This window comes from Loxodonta africana, chromosome 1 (genome assembly GCF_030014295.1).
Source record: "Loxodonta africana isolate mLoxAfr1 chromosome 1, mLoxAfr1.hap2, whole genome shotgun sequence".
In the NCBI taxonomy this organism is placed as follows: Eukaryota; Metazoa; Chordata; class Mammalia; order Proboscidea; family Elephantidae; genus Loxodonta; species Loxodonta africana.
The window spans coordinates 163814604-163834443 of NC_087342.1; the positions used below are offsets into that span (position 1 = coordinate 163814604).

At 36.4% G+C, this 19840-nt stretch overlaps 1 protein-coding gene across 6 annotated transcripts in view; it reads right to left on the reverse strand.

Moving 5' to 3' along the window:
• The window catches only part of ASCC3 (activating signal cointegrator 1 complex subunit 3), a 412820-nt gene that overhangs the window by 270599 nt on the left and 122381 nt on the right, over nucleotides 1–19840 (reverse strand). For all 6 annotated transcript variants that reach the window (XM_064289237.1, XM_064289246.1, XM_064289242.1 and 3 more), the window contains 2 exons: nucleotides 19527–19727; nucleotides 18932–19072 (listed from right to left, as the gene is read on the reverse strand). In XM_064289237.1, coding sequence (XP_064145307.1) covers nucleotides 18932–19072; nucleotides 19527–19727 — 342 coding nt within the window. The remainder of the gene's footprint in view (nucleotides 1–18931; nucleotides 19073–19526; nucleotides 19728–19840) is intronic.

A 19840-nucleotide genomic window follows, 5' to 3' on the forward strand; every position in this document is an offset into this window, starting at 1 on the left:
TTCTTTTGCAAATGGATATCCAGTTATGCCAGCACCATTTCTTAAAAAGACTATCTTTTCCCCAATTAACTGACACTGGTCCTCTGTCAAATATCAACTGCTCATACGTGGATGGATTTATATCTGGGTTCTCAATTCTGTTCCATTGGTCTATGTGCCTGTTGTTGTACCAGTACCAGGCTGTTTTGACTACTGTAGCTGTATAATAGGTTCTGAAATCAGGGAGAGTGAGGCCTCCCACTTTCTTCTTCTTTTTCAGTAATGCTTTGCTTATCCAGGGCTTCTTTCCCTTCCGTATGAAATTGGTGATTTGTTTCTCTATCCCCTTAAAGCATAACATTGGAATTTGGATCGGAAGTGCGTTATATGTATAGATGGCTTTTGGTAGAATAGACATTTTTACTATGTTAAGTCTTCCTATCCATGAGCAAGGTATGTTTTTCCACTTAAGTATGTCCTTTTGAATTTCTTGTAGTAGAGCTTTGTACTTTTCTTTGTATAGGTCTTTTACATCCTTGGTAAGATTTATTCCTAAGTATTTTATCTTCTTGGGGGCTACAATGAATGGTATTGATTTGGTTATTTCCTCTTCGGTGTTCTTTTTGTTGATGTAGAGGAATCCAAGTGATTTTTGCATGTTTATTTTATAACCTGAGACTCTGCCAAACTCTTCCATTAGTTTCAGTAGTTTTCTGGAGGATTACTCAGGGTTTTCTATGTACAAGACCATGTCTTCTGCAAATAGTGATAGGTTTACTTTCTCCTTGCCAATCCGGATACCCTTTATTTCTTTGTCTAGCCTAATTGCCCTGGCTAGGACTTCAAGTACGATGTTGAATAAGAGCGGTGATAAAGGGCATCCTTGTCTGGTTCCCCTTCTCAAGGGAAATGCTTTCAGGTTCTCTCCATTTAGAGTGATATTGGCTGTTGGCTTTGCATAGATGCCCTTTATTATGTTGAGGAATTTTCCTTCAATTCCTATTTTGGTAAGAGTTTTTATCATAAATGGGTGTTGAACTTTGTCAAATGCCTTTTCTGCATCAATTGATAAGATCATGTAGTTTTTATCTTTTGTTTTATTTATGTGATGGATTACATTAATGGTTTTTCTGATATTAAACCAGCCTTGCATACCTGGTATAAATCCCACTTGATCATGGTGAATTATTTTTTTGATGTATTGTTGGATTCTATTGGCTAGAATTTTGTTGAGGATTTTTGCATCTATGTTCATGAGGGACACAGGTCTATAATTTTCTTTTTTTGTAATGTCTTTACCTGGTTTTGGTATCAGGGAGATGGTAGCTTCATAGAATGAGTTGGGTAGTATTCCGTCATTTTCTATGCTTTGAAATACCTTCAGTAGCAGTGGTGTTAAGTCTTCTCTGAAAGTTTGGTAGAACTCTGCAGTGAAGCCGTCCGGGCCAGGGCTTTTTTTTGTTGGAAGTTTTTTGATTACCGTTTCAATCTCTTTTTTTGTTATGGGTCTATTTAGTTGTTCTACTTCTGAATGTGTTAGTTTAGGTAGGTAGTGTTTTTCCAGGAATTCATCCATTTCTTCTAGGTTTTCAAATTTGTTAGAGTACAATTTTTCGTAGTAATCTGAAATGATTCTTTTAATTTCATTTGGTTCTGTTGTGATGTGGTCCTTCTCGTTTCTTATTCGGGTTATTTGTTTCCTTTCCTGTATTTCTTTAGTCAGTCTAGCCAATGGTTTATCAATTTTGTTAATTTTTTCAAAAAACCAGCTTTTGGCTTTGTTAATTCTTTCAATTGTTTTTCTGTTCTCTAATTCATTTAGTTCAGCTCTAATTTTTATTATTTGTTTTCTTCTGGTGCCTGATGGGTTCTTTTGTTGCTCACTTTCTATTTGTTCAAGTTGTCGGGACATTTCTCTGATTTTGGCTCTTTCTTCTTTTTGTATGTGTGCATTTATCGATATAAATTGGCCTCTGAGCACTGCTTTTGCTGTGTCCCAGAGGTTTTGATAGGAAGTATTTTCATTCTCGTTGCATTCTATGAATTTCCTAATTCCCTCCTTGATGTCTTCTATAACCCAGTCTTTTTTCAGGAGGGTATTGTTCATTTTCCAAGTATTTGATTTCTTTTCCCTAGTTTTTCTGTTATGGATTTCTAGTTTTATTGCCTTGTGGTCTGAGAAGATGCTTTGTAATATTTCGATGTTTTGGATTCTGCAAAGGTTTGTTTTATGACCTAACATGTAGTCTATTCTAAAGAATGTTCCATGTGCGCTAGAAAAAAAAGTATACTTTGCAGCAGTTGGGTGGAGAGTTCTGTATAAGTCAATGAGGTCAAGTTGGTTGATTGTTGTGAGTAGGTCTTCCGTGTCTCTATTGAGCTTCTTACTGGATGTCCTGTCCTTCTCCGAAAGTGGTGTGTTGAAGTCTCCTACTATAATTGTGGAGGTGTCTATCTCACTTTTCAATTCTGTTAAAATTTGATTTATGTATCTTGCAGCCCTGTCATTGGGTGCATAAATATTTAATATGGTTATGTCTTCCTGATCAATTGTCCCTTTTATCATTATGTAGTGTCCTTCTTTACCCTTTGTGGTGGATTTAAGTCTAAAGTCTATTTTGTCAGAAATTAATATTGCTTCTCCTCTTCTTTTTTGCTTATTGTTTGCTTGATATATTTTTTTCCATCCTTTGAGTTTTAGTTTGTGTCTCTAAGTCTAAGGTGTGTCTCTTGTAGGTAGCATATAGATGGATCGTGTTTCTTTATCCAGTCCGTGACTCTCTGTCCCTTTATTGGTGCATTTAGTCCATTTACATTCAGCGTAATTATAGATAAATAAGTTTTTAGTGCTGTCATTTTGATGCCTTTTCATGTGTGTTGTTGGCAATTTCGTTTTTCCACATACTTTTATGTGCTGAGATGTTTTTCTTAGTAAATTGTGAGATCCTCATTTTCATAGTGTTTGACTTTATGTTAGTTGAGTCGTTACGTTTTTCTTGGCTTTTATCTTGAGTTATGGAGTTGTTATACCTTTTTGTGGTTACCTTATTATTTACCCCTATTTTTCTAAGTAAAAACCTAACTTGTATCGTTCTATATCACCTTGTATCACTCTCCATCTGGCAGTTCAATGCCTCCTGTATTTAGTCCCTCTTTTTGATTATTGTGATCTTTTACCTATTGACTTCCATGATTCCCTGTTATGTGTATTATTTATTTATTTATTTATTTATTTTTAATTAATCTTAATTTGTTTGTTTTTGTGCTTTCCCTATTTGAGTTGCGTTGATACCAGGACGTTCTGTTTTGTGACCTTGTATTGTGCTGGTACCTGATATTATTGGTCATCAGGCCAAACAATCTCCTTTAGCATTTCTTGCAGTCTTGGTGTAGTTTTTGCAAATACTCTAAACTTGTGTTTATCTGTAAATATCTTAATTTCGCCTTCATATTTCAGAGAGAGTTTTGCTGGATATATGATCCTTGGTTGGCAGTTTTTCTCCTTCAGTGCTCTCTATACGTCGTCCCATTCCCTTCTTGCCTGCATGGTTTCTGCTGAGTAGTCTGAGCTTATTCTTATTGATTCTCCCTTGAAGGAAACCTTTCTTTTCTCCCTGGCTGCTTTTAAAATTTTCTGTTTATCTTTGGTTTTGGCAAGTTTGATGATAATATGTCTTGGTGTTTTTCTTTTTGGATCAATCTTAAATGGGGTTCGATGAGCATCTTGGATAGATAACCTTTTGTCTTTCATGATGTCAGGGAAGTTTTGTGTCAGGAGTTCTTCAACTATTTTCTCTGTGTTTTCTGTCCCCCCTCCCTGTTCTGGGACTCCAATCACCCGCAAGTTATCCTTCTTGATAGAGTCCCACATGATCCTTAGGGTTTCTTCATTTTTTTAAATTCTCTTATCTGATTTTTTTTCAGCTATGTTGGTGTTGATTCCCTGGTCCTCCAGATGTCCCAGTCTACATTCTAATTGCTCGAGTCTGCTCCTCTGACTTCCTATTGTGTTGTCTAATTCTGTAATTTTATTGTTAACCTTTTGGATTTCTACATGCTGTCTCTCTATGGATTCTTGCAACTTATTAATTTTTCCACTATGTTCTTGAATAATCTTTTTGAGTTCTTCAACACTTTTATCAGTGTGTTCCTTGGCTTTTTCTGCAGTTTGCCTTATTTCATTTGTGATGTCTTGAAGCATTCTGTAAATTAGTTTTTTATATTCTGTATCTGATAATTCCAGGATTGTATCTTCATTTGGGAAAGATTTTGATTCTTTTGTTTGGGGGGTTGGAGAAGCTGTCATGGTCTGCTTCTTTATGTGGTTTGATATGGACTGCTGTCTCCGAGCCATCACTGGGAAACTAGTTTTTCCAGAAAATCCGCTAAAAAAAAAATGCAGTCCGATCCCTAACAGAGTTCTCCCTCTGGCTCAGGCTATTCGGATGTTAATGAAGCCGCCTGGGGAGGGTGGGGGAGGGATCAGAGAGATAGGATAGTAGCACCTCAGAATATAGCCAGAGTTGCTTGTCTTGCTTGGAATGACTATCATATCTGAGATTTCTGCGGGGCGCGTCGCCTATGTGTGCTGGCTGTGTGGAGATTGCCCCCGGGGGGTCTGGCCCGCTGGAGTCACGGTCAGATCCTCCGCTGCCAGCCCCACGTCCAGTGTCAAGGTTCCCCTACTGGGACAGTGCACTCCCGACTCCAAAATCAGTCGCTGCCTCCCGGGGACTCCCCGTCCCGCCAGCCGAGTCGCTGCGCCGCCCCCGAAAATCGGCTGGGCTCCCCCCCCCGGGGTCAGCTCAGGCAAGCGGAGCAGCTCCCTGCACCTGCGCCACGACCGCGCGTCCCGGCTGGGACGCCGCTCTCCCCGCTCCAAGACCAGTCGCTGCCCCCCGGGGACCTCCCCCACCGGCCGCGTCGCCACGCCGCTCGCGCGAACCGGTTGGTCCCCCCCCAGGGCTAGTTCAGGGGGGTGGAGCAGCTCGCTGCGCCTATGCCGTGCCCGCAGTCTGCCAAAATCCTGGCCGGACGGCTCCCCGGTTGGGATGCTGCTCTCCCCGCTCCAAGACCAGTCACTGCCTCCCGGGGGCTTCTCCCGCCGGCTGCATCGCCACTCCGCCCGCGCGAACCATCTGGGCCCCCTCCCGGGGTTAGTTCAGGGGGATGGAGCAGCTCGCCGCGCCTATGCCGTGTCTGTGCCCCGCCAAAATCCCGGCGGGACGGCTCCCCGGCTGGGACGCTGCTCTCCCCGCTCCAAGACCAGTCACTTCCTCCCGGGGACTTTTCCCACCGGCTGCACCACCACGCCGCCCACGTGAACTGGCTGGGCCCCCTCCCGGAATGAGTTTGGGGGCCAGGGCTGGGCCTCTTGTTTGTGCTGTCTGCCCCCTTGGGCTCTGCCCCAAATCGGGCGCCGAAGGTCACCTGACTGGTACGCTGGCTCCAGGCTCTGAAAACAATCACTGCCTCCCCGTATTTGTTCGTTCTCCGTCTCTAAATCTGTGTTTGTTGTCCAGGGTTCGTAGATTGTTATGTATGTGATCGATTCACTTGCTTTTCCGAGTCTTTGTTGCAAGAGGGATCCGCGGTAGCATCCACCTAGTCCGCCATCTTGGCCCCGCCCGGTTGTGGGTAATTTTTCCAAACATTTCTAATCCCTTTTCAGTCTTTATACTTGCATTGCCATTAAAGTAACATTTTCAGGAATTTTAAGTTTTGCAAATGAGTTAAAATAAACAGCTATAATCCCTCATCTAATTCATGCTTTCATAACTCGTTCTCTGCTCTATGCTTACTAGATAAAACTGTATAGTATTATATGGATAAATGTTATCAAAAACTAACCAAATATATGAAATTTAAATGAAAATGCAAAGTCCTAGAATAATCAAAACAACGTTGAAAAAGAACAAAGTTGGAGGACTTATACTACCTGTTTTCCAGGCTTATCATGTAGCTACAGTAATCAAGACAGTGTGGTATTGGCATAAAGACAGACATATAAACCGTTAAGAATAGAGCCCAGAAATAGACCCACACATATATGGTCAATTAGATCTCAACAAAGGTGCCAAAGCAATGCAAAAGGGAAAAGATAATCTTTTCGACAAACTGTGCAGGAAAAATTGGCATTCACATCCCAAATAAATGAATCTCAACTCTTACCTCTACCTTACACAAAATTCAACTCAAAATGGATCACAGCTTAAAACTAAAAGCTAAAATCACAAAATTTCTAGAAGACAACAGGAGAAAATCTTACCTTAGGTTTGGCAAATATTTTTTAAACAGGAAACAAAAAGCTTAAGGTATAAAACAAAAAGTCAATAAACTGAACTTTATAAAAATTAAACATCTTTGCTCTTCAACAGGCACTGTTATAAACATAAAAAGGCAAGCCTATTAGTTGGAAGAAATTATTTTCCCAAAACACATATCCAACAAAAGACCTGCATTTAGAGTACATTCATGCTCTGCGTAACATCCATTCGGGCAATGTCCAATCATATATATGTCTGTGGTCCCATAAGGTTATAACAGAGTTCAGAAATCCCTATTGGAGAATGGGACATAGCTGATATAACTGGACGTAGCCAAAGAAACGGCTTCCCACACGCAACACATGTATCTCACGTCTCTTGTATACAAAGCAATTGAGCCTGGGATGATGTGACCAAAGATGTGACCTACTTAACCCACATATTACCTTGCCAGACACATTAGCTGAAATACAGCACTGTAGGTGTACAATACCTTCACTGTTTGGTCAATACAAGTACCCTACAGTATCCCATATAGCTTTGCTAAGTATATAATATGGCATTCGCACAGCGTCCAAATCACATAACATCCTATTTCACAAATATATCATGGACATTAAGCAATGCATGACTGTACGTACAAGTCTAACAATTGAAAAATATGACAAACCACCCAATTAAATTACTTTGAACAAGGCAAAAGATTTGAAAAGACACATTAAAGAACATGTGCAAATGCCTAAAAGGCAAACAAAAAGATATCATCTGTCAATGTTGTTAGTTGCCGTTGAGTCAGCTCTGACTCATGGTGACCTTATGTATAACAGAACAAAATTTTGCCCAGTCCTGGGTCATCTCCATGATCACTAGTGTTTTTGAGTCCATTGTAGTACCTTTCAACCTAGAGGGCTTATTTTTCAGCACTACATGGGTCACTATACCATTGTGATCCACAACAATAGAACATTTTGAAATATTTTAGTCTTCTATTTTTTTTTTATAACTTGAGGGAATGAGGCACTAACCATAAGTAGGAAATGTAAATGTTTTTAAGGCAAATAGGAAAGACTGGAGAGGACAGATAATATTTTAGATTACTAGCTTTCAAGACATGGACCTGCCTTACACACCATTTTATCCCCAACAGTAAGCACTATGCTCTGCATACATGTATTAAGGTACTTAGTAAATATTTCTTGAAAAAAACAAGAATAGAAACATGTAGAGTATATTAACTGCGTAATAGTGAGAATTAAAGTACCACATTTGAAAACAATCATTGTTTTGGAGCGCCAAAAACTGGTTAACTCATAGCCCACCGTTTGAGTAAGTGAAGTGGAATATATTGTATACATGCCCATCACACATCTGGAGAAAAGACAAAGAACCCTCTTAAGGGAACTAGACCCAATGAATCTCTGGGCTTAAAGAAATTTAGCTCTATGCTCATGGCTAAGAAGGAAGAAGGACGAGGCATGCATGGTAAAGCGAATGATGAACATGAATGCAAGGGAATGCCTTTTCCAGAGGTTCGTGAAGAATCAACTCAAAAACCGGAATGGAAAAGTTTGTCTTCTCCCATTTCACTTTAAGATATTCTACTGTACGTTTTCCTCTCAGTGCTTAGTCTGCAAGTAACCAAGTGAGTGAATGAATGACTGAGTAAAATAATGTTATTCTTAACAAGTAAAAGTCATCAGAGGTGCACAGTTAACTTAGTGCATCCAATTAAGGAGATATTGTACAGTCAGTAAATGTCATGCAATATGGACTAATATGTAATAACATGTAAACAATATTTACTGGAAAAGAATGTAACAAAACAATTACAATCAACTTTCTTTCTTAAAAACTGTACATATTTGCTTAGGAAAAAAAAAGACTGATCGGTATGTTTTACCTAAAAAAGACTATTAGATACAATTACTAAACTTCTTGGTAACTTTCTGCATTTTAAAACTTTTCTACAACGAGCATGTTGTCCTTTTAGAATCAGAAAAAGATGTGCGGTATGGGAATTCTCTAAGATAAATGGCTTTTAATTCACATTAATTTTAAAAAGTGCCACAAAGGCCCAGTTAGAAATGTAAAACTATGTAAAAAAACACATGGGAAATGACTTTCAGGATACAATATGGTTTAAAATACATGATCTAACATTATTATAATATAGGCATGCCTCCTAATGTTACACTGACTTTTTGATTATCTGAAAACAACAGGCTGTAAATATTTCAATGCAATGAATTTAATAGGTTCAAATCAATGACGAATCCAGGTACAATTAATTTTCTTTATGAAAATTATGACTATAATGGCACAAAGCTCTGCAAAAATACAGTTGCATACATTTCTGGCTTTGATACATAAAAATATTTTTACAGGCATGTGAAGAATATAAATTCTAGAGAAACTATTTAGATCAGTCAGAAAAATTAACAAAAACATTTGCTCCCACCAGTTCCTAGAATTAACCAGCTTAGGACTTGTATTTTAGATTCACAGCAAGACTCGGGTTCTGTTGCAGTTGGTGAGATAAGTGACAAAAACTGTCTGGGGAAACTGACTGAAATAACTGCCCCCAAACAATAGAAAGCTTGCTTTCAAATCAAGAACAACCTGAAACTTAAAAAAAAAAAGACAAAAAACAAAAAACTGTCCTAATGTAAAGACAAGCTCTCAGAATCTCTAAAGACTGTACTTTCTTATTAATAGGACAAAATATCACATCAAACTAGAAATTTCTGAAGCATTTGATTATTATTCAAGAAACTGCAAGTATTCGGGTTAACACTGAATGTTTTAATTCAGCAGACCCTTTAAACATAAATTTTTAAAAATCTCACTGGCATGTGATGAGAACAAATGCATACTTTCAGGAAATATCACTGATACTGACGAGAATGTCCTTATGTTTCTGTGGAGAAGAAATCCGAAGATGTGTCTGAATTCAGAAGTCCACGCCCTATCAATATAGCTCAGTTTTTAGAGGAAATGATTGCTCAAAGAGTAAATTATGTTCACCAAGATAATACCAGTTCCCTGGAACTACCATGGAATTTCTGGCTAAATATCAGTATCTGTGAAAAATGCCAGCTTTAACATAGGACTAATGAAATATATGCAACCCAGAATTCCCAAATACCATTCTGACTTGTATAAAATAGGAATCTTACTGACCACATCTCTCTTTATTACTGTATACTTTTTAGAGTGTTAAAGTTGACAAAATCTTTTCAGTTGCATTTACATTATAGTTAACAACATAATGATACTGTTGAAAAGCTACAATATATACTTCATCATCCTTAACTAAAAACATGTCATTCTCAACATACATATACATTCTCAGTCATCTACTGACTGCAACCACGAAGCACCTAACATCTGTAGGGTCCTACTAGAACTAAAGACAATTTAAGTGTGTACAGACACCAAAGGATGATCTGTCCATCAAAGGCACTCTAGAATTATAATTCCCAAATCAAAATACCCTCTGCTTTATATGAAAATGGCCACTTTGGGGATGGGTTCTCTTAATCTGAGAGGCGTGAACCAGTAATAACGTGAAGAACTTTATATATTTGTGCTTATATGCTCCCCCAATCTAATCCCCAAGGCAGAGGGTACATTATTTTCATCATATTTTCACTGGTCTATGATCTAAATATCAGCAAAAAACAAAGGAAACTCAATTTTTTTCCATCAACAAAAGGGGATGAAAAAAATAGACATATAAAAAAGACATGTGTTCAGTGATGGTTAATGTTATGTGCAAATATGTCTAGACTATGATTCGCAGTAGTTTGGTAGACACTATATAATCACCTTCTATTTTGTGATATGATGTGAGCAGCCAATCAGTTGAAAAGGGGCCTTCCTTAGGGGTGTGGCCCGCCTTCAGTTCATAAATGGATATTCTAGCAAAGCTTACTCTCTTTATCAACCCTACACTCTTCTCGTCACCAGACCTCCAGTTCTTGGGACGTAAGCCTGCAGAAGTCTCTACCCTGCCACCTGACCTAAAGATTTTAGATTTGCCAAGCCCTGCAACCTCATGAGCCAGCAGAGGCCTCCAGCCTGTTCCCTGACCAACTGATTTGGGACTTGTCAGCCCCCGTAACTGCATGAGTCATTTTCCTCACAACTGTGAGTCATTACCTTGAAGTACAATTCTCTCTCTCTATATATGCTTCACCAGTTTTGCTCCTCTAGAGAACTAAGACACCTTCTAGCTAAAGGAGAAAGCGATAGTAACGCACAGTAATGAAAGTGATCAAAGAATGTCTTGAAATTTCTAAAAGAGAAATCTGACCTCCAATGTAGAGGACACTATGTTAAAAGGGACATCTGTTTTGGAGATATTATTTTGGCACAGGATAATAACGTAGAGAAAAACAGAATCTTTAGGCCTAATGTAATATACCAAACAAAAATACTTTACTCTTTGTAAAATATTAGATATTAATTACAAATCTATTCACTGTTTGACACTGCAATGTCTTAATAATCTAGGGAAGACCAAAAGAGTTCATCATTCTTTTAGAACATGATTAAATTCCAAATATTTAACTATTCAGTAATAGTGTTAAAAAGCCAAACTTCTTTTATATTTAATGTGTCTGGGCTATTTGTTTTAAGAAAATAGATTCTCGCAGGCTACTACCAGTAATGGACACAATTTTCTTGACTAAAAATGTTAACACTATAAAGCTAAAAAGGTATAATTATTCATAAAATATTTTTAAAAATTCCAAGAGTTGAAAAATTTTAGCTTAAGACAAACATCCTTTAAAATATCCGGATTGGCCAGAACCATAGGCTTTGAATTAAAAGTCACTGCAACATAAAATATTTACCTGCTGTTGATTTCTTAAAACTATCAAAAATTGGATTACCTCTTCCCCACTGGAAGATAACTTCAGTAATTCAGTGAGAATGTTCTAGAGCAGCATTTCTCAAAATAAGTTCTAGTAATAATTGTTCTATCAAGGAAGGGTTCTGTGTTCAAACAAGTTTAGAAATGCTTAAACAATGTTAAATAAGTTAACATTACTGCAAGGCTCCTTAATCTTTATTATACTAATGTAGATTATAAATCTCTCCCAGAGATCAAACTATCTGGCCATCTGACCAAAGAATCCTTTCACCCAGGCAGCAGCTTGCCAAAATATTGTTGGGGACATACTGAGACAACACACATACCGGGACAACCTATTGCATAGTGCAATAAAGTTTAAATTTTAAATTGTTTCTGTCATTTTCATCTTCACGCACTAAGGAAAAATAATAAAAGAAAGAACTTCTAAAATTATAATGTTAAATAAGTTAACAAAAACATTACACTAACTACCTAATGTCAAAAACGTGTGCAGCAAAATTTACCTTATCACATACAAAATTGTAAGATGATTGTCCCTACTCTTAGTGTCTGTCCTCAGGCAAAGAACACCTTTACTGCACCTTGCCTCCACTGTGACAGTCCATACAGAGTTATTCTCTTCCATTCTCTACACAGACCAGACTCATTTCATATCAGTTAAAAATACAATAAACTGATCCCAACTGTTAATGTGTCACAACCCCCTAGGATTAGGAGACATGTTTAAAGACACAAGTTCATAATTCAACAAGTAGGCATTCAACGATGGCATGTCGCGTTCCTCAAATGTGCCCTAAAACATCAGCCCTTGTTGCTACAAGAATCAATTCTAGGTTTCCTTTGTAAAACATTCTGTATGTTCTATATACCAGTAATGGATCTACTGATAATTTTATAAATTGATCTGGCTTATACAATCAAAATGGTTAAACTGATTTTTATTATAAATAGAACAAACTCAAGTTTTTTAGACATGAAGGAGGAGTTCCTAAAATTAAGTCTATATTGAATGCTGTATTTATTTAAAAAAAAAAAAAAGATACATGAAAAGTGTGGCAAACTACATGAGTCAAGAAACCTTTACATAGCACCTTTCACAATATCAAAATTCAAATTTACTCTAAAAGAACAACTCCCATATTCTACAGAAATAACAAGGAAACCTATTTGTGAAAATCATAAACTTGAGTTATGATCTACAAGAAAAGGGTCCAGAATAAAATATTTTAGGGTTATGGATGTCGTTAGTATAGATTAGATATGAATCATTTTGATTTATATATTTAAAGAACCTTTTATCTTGGAATAAAAGAGTAATTTATCATGAATTATTTTTCTTATATGAGATTTCCAACTGTTAACCAAAAGGACAGCAGTTTGAATCCACCAGGCACTCCTTGGAAACCCTATGAGGCAGTTCTATTCTATCCTAGACAGTTGCTATGAGTCAGAATTGACTCGATGGCAATGGGTTTGGGTTTTTTTTCTCACTAATCAAAGAATTGCTAATGATTTAAAACTTCCTTTGTGAGAGAATGTTTATTTTCAATTACCCAAATCTTGTTTTGACAAATGAGATATCAAAATAAAAATAAAGCTTTTTTTACAAGTAAAAAATAAAGGTTGAATGCTTTTATACTTCTAAAGTTTATGCTACCTTTACATTTCTATTTATGAATTTTCCCACCTCAGAGATAACATGCATGGTTTTTTGCTTCAACTTTGAATTTAATAAAGTAATTCAGTAATAAAAAACAGATGTTCCACAAAGAGCATTTAGCAGGGATGTAGGATATAATATCAAGATATAAAAATCAAGTGTTCTTACATTCCACCAATAACCATTACATGATATAATGAAAACTTAAAAGGATACCAATAAATATAAGATTCCTGAAAATAAGTGTAAAAATAGATGTATAAGGCCTATTATGAAAATTGTAAAACATCCAAGGGCATAAGAAAACCTTAAAAATGGAAAATATGTCATGCTCATCAATGGGCAGATGATGTAATAAAAGTGTCAACTCTCCTCAAAGCATTCCATAACTTCAATGCAATTCTAATGAAATACTAACAAAATTTTTGATGTTATGAAATAGTCCCATTTAAAAATTAAAATGCTCAAGTAAAGGTTTAAGAATAGCTACAGCCATTCTGAAAAATTAGAATGAAATAAAGAGATGGGACTGTCCTCACACTCAAGCTTAGTCTAAAACAACAGTGATTAAAACAGTGTAGTTCTGAGGCAAGGCCAGACTTATATATCAATGTAACAACAGAATCTCAGTAACAGCTACAAGACAATAGTAGAATATCAAATATGATAAAGATGGCATTACAAATCATTAGGAAAGAATAGAGAACTAATGCTGAAACAGGTGGCTTTCCCTAGGAAAAACAACAAAATTAGAACACTGCCCTCACCAAACTAATAACAAAAATTTAGGTGGATTCAAGACGTAAATGGAAAAACAAAAGTTTAAAACTATTAGAAGAAAATTACAGGGGAAGGACTTCATAACTTGGGATAAACTAGGATTTCCAAAAAAAAACCCACCATCACCAAAAAGGAACAAATCACAAAGGGAACTGATAAATTTGATTACATAATAATTTTAAGTCTGCATGGTTGGACTCCATGGATTAGTCATTTTTCTCCTTACTCCTCCTGTTTATTACACCTAAAAAGCCTCGACAAAATACATCAAAAGACTCTGAAAGGTAGAGGGTGACATGTCCTTTTTGTGCTATGAAAGCCCCTTGTTGGGAGCCCTCCCAGGCCCTGCCCATCCATCTCTTCCTAATGATGGTCCTGATTTATATCCTTTTGCTATAATAAATCTATTAGTACATTCCATGAGTTCTGTGAATTGTTCCAGCGAATTATCAAACACAAAGAAGGGGGAGCTAGTAGGTCAGAGGTTTGGGGTGTCGTACGGATTCTGCAAACTTGCGTCTGCCATCTGCCTATTTGACAGTGTGGAGGATGGTGTCCTTGTAACTTGTGAGATCTAGCTCTGTGAGGCCACGTTCAGAAAGAAGGTGCCATGTGGGCGGCTGGTGTCAGAGATGATTGAGAAAGTGGAGATTGGAGCAATCTCCAAATTTGGGGGATTGGATTCATGCTAACTCTTATCCAAGAAATTATCCACGAAAACACAAACACTGAGTGTGACGTGAACGTGTGAACATACGCACCACACACACCCTTCCCAACCAAGATTGTTACAACTCAGATCTAGCAAAATAATATAAAAGGTATTCAAGTTTCTCTTCATTGCTTCCTAGGTCCAAGATATTTGATTTTATAGACTCTCCACCTCCATCCCCAACCAAAATAGAAACAAACAAAAAAACCTCCTGAAATAACTCCCAAAGCTATACAGATATTCGCCTTCTACTATAAGGACATGTGAACAAGTATAATACTAGGGAAACAATTTTGAACTGAGAAAAAATGCTTTGTTTTGACAAAGGATTACTACCAGGACAGAAGAATTTTTTTCTAAAATTTCTGACCACCATTTTCACTAAGGTTCAAAGGAATGCTCCATCTATGATATTGGGAAGGCAGAAGGAATAATCTGAGATGAAGAAAGACCAGGGTTAAGGAAAAGCACAACTGCTCAAAGGAAGCACTGAAAAGCACAGTGAATATTTGAAAATATTAACTCTTGGGGTACACTTAGTGGGACAGGTATAAAATTAATGGTAAACATAGAATAATGGAAAATAAGGCTAGAATATTAGATTGGTGTTCTCACTGATGACAAATTTACTGAGTTGTTCAAATTGCACAAAATTACTTTTTGGTTGAACACAAAAACGGTATGTGTTTCTCTACACAGACTGTCTCTCCTGAACAATAAATCCTAGAAATAAATAATTCTGTCTTGTAAAAGTAAATTTTACATTCCAACCTCAATAAAATTGTAACTGCTGCTATATCTGACAGTCCTCAGTGGACCACAAAATAGACCACATCTTACTTTATACTTAATTTATATAGGATTCTTAACAAGCTAGGTAGTTGGACTTAATTCAATAAGCAAAAAAAAACCTATGAAGGTTTATAAGCAAGGGAATAAATAATATGATTAGAACAGTATAACAGAGAATTTGCCAATAAGATTAATTTGTTTTCCCATATATTTTTTTAAATGATAAATTAGGAATACTGAGAACATTTTAAAAATGATTAGGAAGATTTAAGATATACTTAATACAATCAATTTTGCTTATTGAGAAACTTATTTCCCAAAAAAATACACAGTAGAAATCACTAAAAAGCTATTAAAAACACAAAAGTAAAAAATGTGGAGAAAGCAGGAAATTAAAACTTCAAAAATGAAACTATAGTATGTACTTCCATATCCTCTGCATCATTCTCTGCTTTGTTCTCTCTAAAGGCAGTGACGGCAGCACAGGCTTAATCTGTGCAAAACTGTGAGAACAGGCAGCACAGGGTGACGAGGTTAGTAACTATATCGTTTCAGGTCTAGAGAAATGAGTATCACTGGTAGTAGGGCTACCTTGGAGGAGAATAAAGATCTGCGTGAGACATAAGGTTCAATGCATAAACTACTACCAAGGCCAAGCACACGTTCCCTGCCCTTTCAGACTTAAATATTGAAGGATACAGATAAATAGGGAAAAACATGTGCATAAACTTTAAAAAAAAATATGAACCTACATAAAGTTCTTTGAGTTTTAATTTTTTTATTTATAGAGACACTACTCAATGGAGTTCTTACGAAGACTGAATGAGGGTGCATATATGCACCCAGCACAGTGATTCACTTATATTTTGATATCAAATGTTACTTCTCTTTCCACAAACATTCTTTCATTAATGTTTAACTCAGTTGGATACAGTACAAGAACAATCAAAATTTTATTTGAGAGTGATCCAGGTTTCTAAGATCACATCTTAGAAAAAGTACGGACTTCGTGTACTAGGTATTATTTTATGAACATAAATGAAATTCAGAGCTCAAGCAAAAGGAAATAAAGTATTCATGGAGTTTGAACTGGGTAGTGAGGAATGGATAAGATTCGGACAAATTTTAATGGATCAAGGAAGACATTATAAAAATGGAGAAAATACCTGGGGAAATTTACTAAATAGCAAATTAGTATATTTGAGAAAAATCAAAAATGGCCTGGCTAGAGGTTATACTGTGGAGTAGTTGGGAGATAACGTTGAGAACCAGGCAGATGTAGACTGTGAAGGGAATTCAATGTCAGATATAAGGAACTTTCCCTGATACTAGCAGTTCCCAAATTTATTACTCTTAAGACTATTCCTTTACACACTTAAATATTATTGAGGCCCCAAAGACTTTTTCCTTTTGTGGCTTATTTGTATCAATATTCCTACTTTAGAAACTGAAACTGAGAAACCTTTGTAACACATGTTAGGTAACTTGTAGGAGACTCTACTGTATACTTATGAGAGTAAAAAAAGGTCATGAAATTTTTATAAAGAGTATTTTAACCTTGTAGATCCCCTGAAATGGTCTTAGGGACCCCAGGGGACCACGGACCACATTTTGAGAGCTGTCACTCTGTACCAATGAGGAATGACCAAATCAATGCAGGGTTTTTTGTTTTGTTTCTTTTTAAATAAGTCTGTTAATGGTATACAGAAAGACTAAAGCAGAAAGATAAGGCAATAAAAGTCCTGAATTTGGGGAAGCAGTGAGACAAAACTGCCAAAGCCAAACTTACCTTTTAGAGAATACTTCGTAATAAAAGGGGAATAAACTGTCTTAAGCATTTCATCTTCCTTAAACTTCACTGTACCCATCAGGACCCAAACCTCAGTTCTTCAGGTAAGATATATTACAAGTATGATCTCAGATGCTCTAGAATGGTTCCAATTTCAGGAAATTTTATTTTGAATAAAAGTTGTATAATATCAATTTTTATTTAATATGTCTGTCTTTTTAAAACATTATGAAAGTAAAATGACACTGAAAAATTATGCTGGTCTATGTGTTCTAATGTGTGATTTTGAAATATAATCTCTGTAATTACATATTCGGGAGCACTGGTGATTAAGTGATTGAATTTTTGCCTTCCAAGAAGGGAACCGGGGATCAATTCCAGCCAATGAACCTCATCCCATCTGTCAGTGGAGGCTTGGTGTTGCTAAGATGCTGAATAGGTTTCAGTGGTGCTTACAGACTAAGACAAAGAAAGCCTTGGAAATCTACCTCCAAAAATCAGCCAATGAAAACCCTATGGATCATAACAGTTCGATCCACAACCGATCATGGGGATGGTACAGGACCAGGCAATGTTTCATTTCATTGTGCATGGGGTCACCATGAGTCAAGGGCCAACTTGACAGAGCTAATAACAACAGCAAGGCCAACTGTAGGATAACTATATTGTTTAACCAGTGTTCTATTAATAGATATTTAGTTTCTTCCTAATATTTGTTTGTTATATTAAAAAAAATATATAGTGGATACACCCACACAGAAATCTTAAGATTTGGTTTTTTTTCAAGAGTGGCTACGATAGGCAAGCTTAGGAATAATGGATAAAATTGACAAAAAATGTGAATTATAATGTACATTATCCTTACCAGTCCCAAAACACATTTTACTAAAATCTAATTTTTCATCTTTGTCATTTGGTTTGGTATACTCAGCATACTTTCTCTAGTGCCGCCAAATGATATGTCCATCTAGAACCTGTGTATGTGACCTCATTTGATAAAAGGGTCTTTGCAGATGTAAATAAGGTAAAGATTTTGAGATGATATCATACTGGATTAGGGTGGGCCCTAAATCCAAGGACCAGAAGAAAAGGGGAAAGTGCACACAGAGGAGAAGGCAGTGTGAAGATGGAGGCAGAGACTGGAGTGATAATCTACAAACCAAGAAATGCCAAGGATTGCCAGCAGACACCAGTAGCTATGAGAAAGGCATGGAACAGATTCTCCTCTAGGAATCAAACCTGCCTAAACCTTCATTTTGAACTTGAGGCCTACAGAATTTTAAGAGAACACATTTCTTTTGTTTTAAACCATCTAGTTTGTGGTAATTTGTTACAGCATCCCCAGGAAACTAAAACATCCTCCAATCACATTTTAAATCAATGTCCATTCCTTGTTTCAAAAGATTTATCATCTATTTACCATCAAACTCCCCTGAACTAACCCAGTAATATCTGATCATCCATTATTTTATTTTTAGAAACACTATGAACATCACCTTACTTACATGTTGCTTCCAGTAATAATGATCTAGGTCTAGTGTTGACATATTTTTTGCCTACTCAGCAAGTGTACCTTAAATGCAGGACCTGTATCTTAAACATCTACTGTTATTCATTTCAGCTAATAATAGTGCTATGTACAGTACATGACTTAGTAACTTCCCATTTGATGAAATAAAGATGACTAAAAACTTTTATTATACATTAAACCATCCTTACTAACTGCTTAGAAAACTAGTGAGATACTCTTAAAATTTAATTCTGGTCTCATCCACAGCCTCATTTCCTACTGTTTCAAGAGAACAACACTTACTGTCACGTGGACTTAAAATTTACAAATAAAATCTAACAATATTCAAGATACATCAATAATCACAGAAGTTAGAAGACCATAGAACAAAGTACCAGCAAAAATCATTTTTGTACTGCAGAGGTAAGAAGTAATTAAAAATAAAATAATTTGATTACATTTGTACTATGTATCATTCAAGTTATAGTTGCTAACAATCATCTGATGAATTACCTGATAAAAAGAATTATACTAGAGAAAAGATCCAGGCAAGCAACATACCTGAGTGCGTAGAATTTCAGATTTTGACAACTGCATATCACCAGTCAATTCTTTCACAATGATGCCCAGTGCCTCTAGACGTCTGCTGAAGTAATTTGTCATTTCAGCTGCCAAGGCTTTCATTGGAGCAACATATACAATCTGTATGAAAGAAACACCAGCTTGATGAATGAGCAAAACTACAATGTCATTTGTTTCACAGCAGCCAATACAAGTCACAATTTATTGTGAAATATGATTCTAGCTACTTCAAGTGAAAAATCTTAATAGTGATATATGAAAAGTACTTATCTTTGTTGGATAACTGCAGCTCTTTAAAGGACAATGAAATTTGTTTATACAGCCTCATCACTTTGAAAATTGGTTCTGCTTCAAAGCTAAATATATTTTCATAGCTTTTCACAGAGCTAATAGGATTTTCATAACGCAAATAGGGACTGCCTTGATAGTGATAAAGTAAATCAAGCAGCATTCTTTACGTGACTTCAAATACAATATTCTTTAAAACTTCCAGATTTCATATAACATGTTCAACTGAGACATCATTTTTATTTCACCATTGAAAAGGTTTCTGTTTGGCTTGTTAGCTTCCTACCTTAAATTCATTCTTTTTGATAACACCTTGTTGAAAATGTTGGCGAATTTCATGCAATATTGTAAGCATCGCAATGTTGGTCTTCCCAGCTCCAGTTGGGGCACAAATCAGCATGTTCTCATTGGTGTTGTAGGCAGTCTGAAACACTATTGACTGGATTCTATTGAGTCTCTTCATTCCTTTAAAAGCCAGCTGCCCAATCTAAAGAAAGGACACATAAACGGTGGTAATACGAAGGACCCATACAAAACATGAAATGTAAATATTTACATTCTTTGGTTAAAAAAAAGAAAAAACAAAATTCTACTAATTTG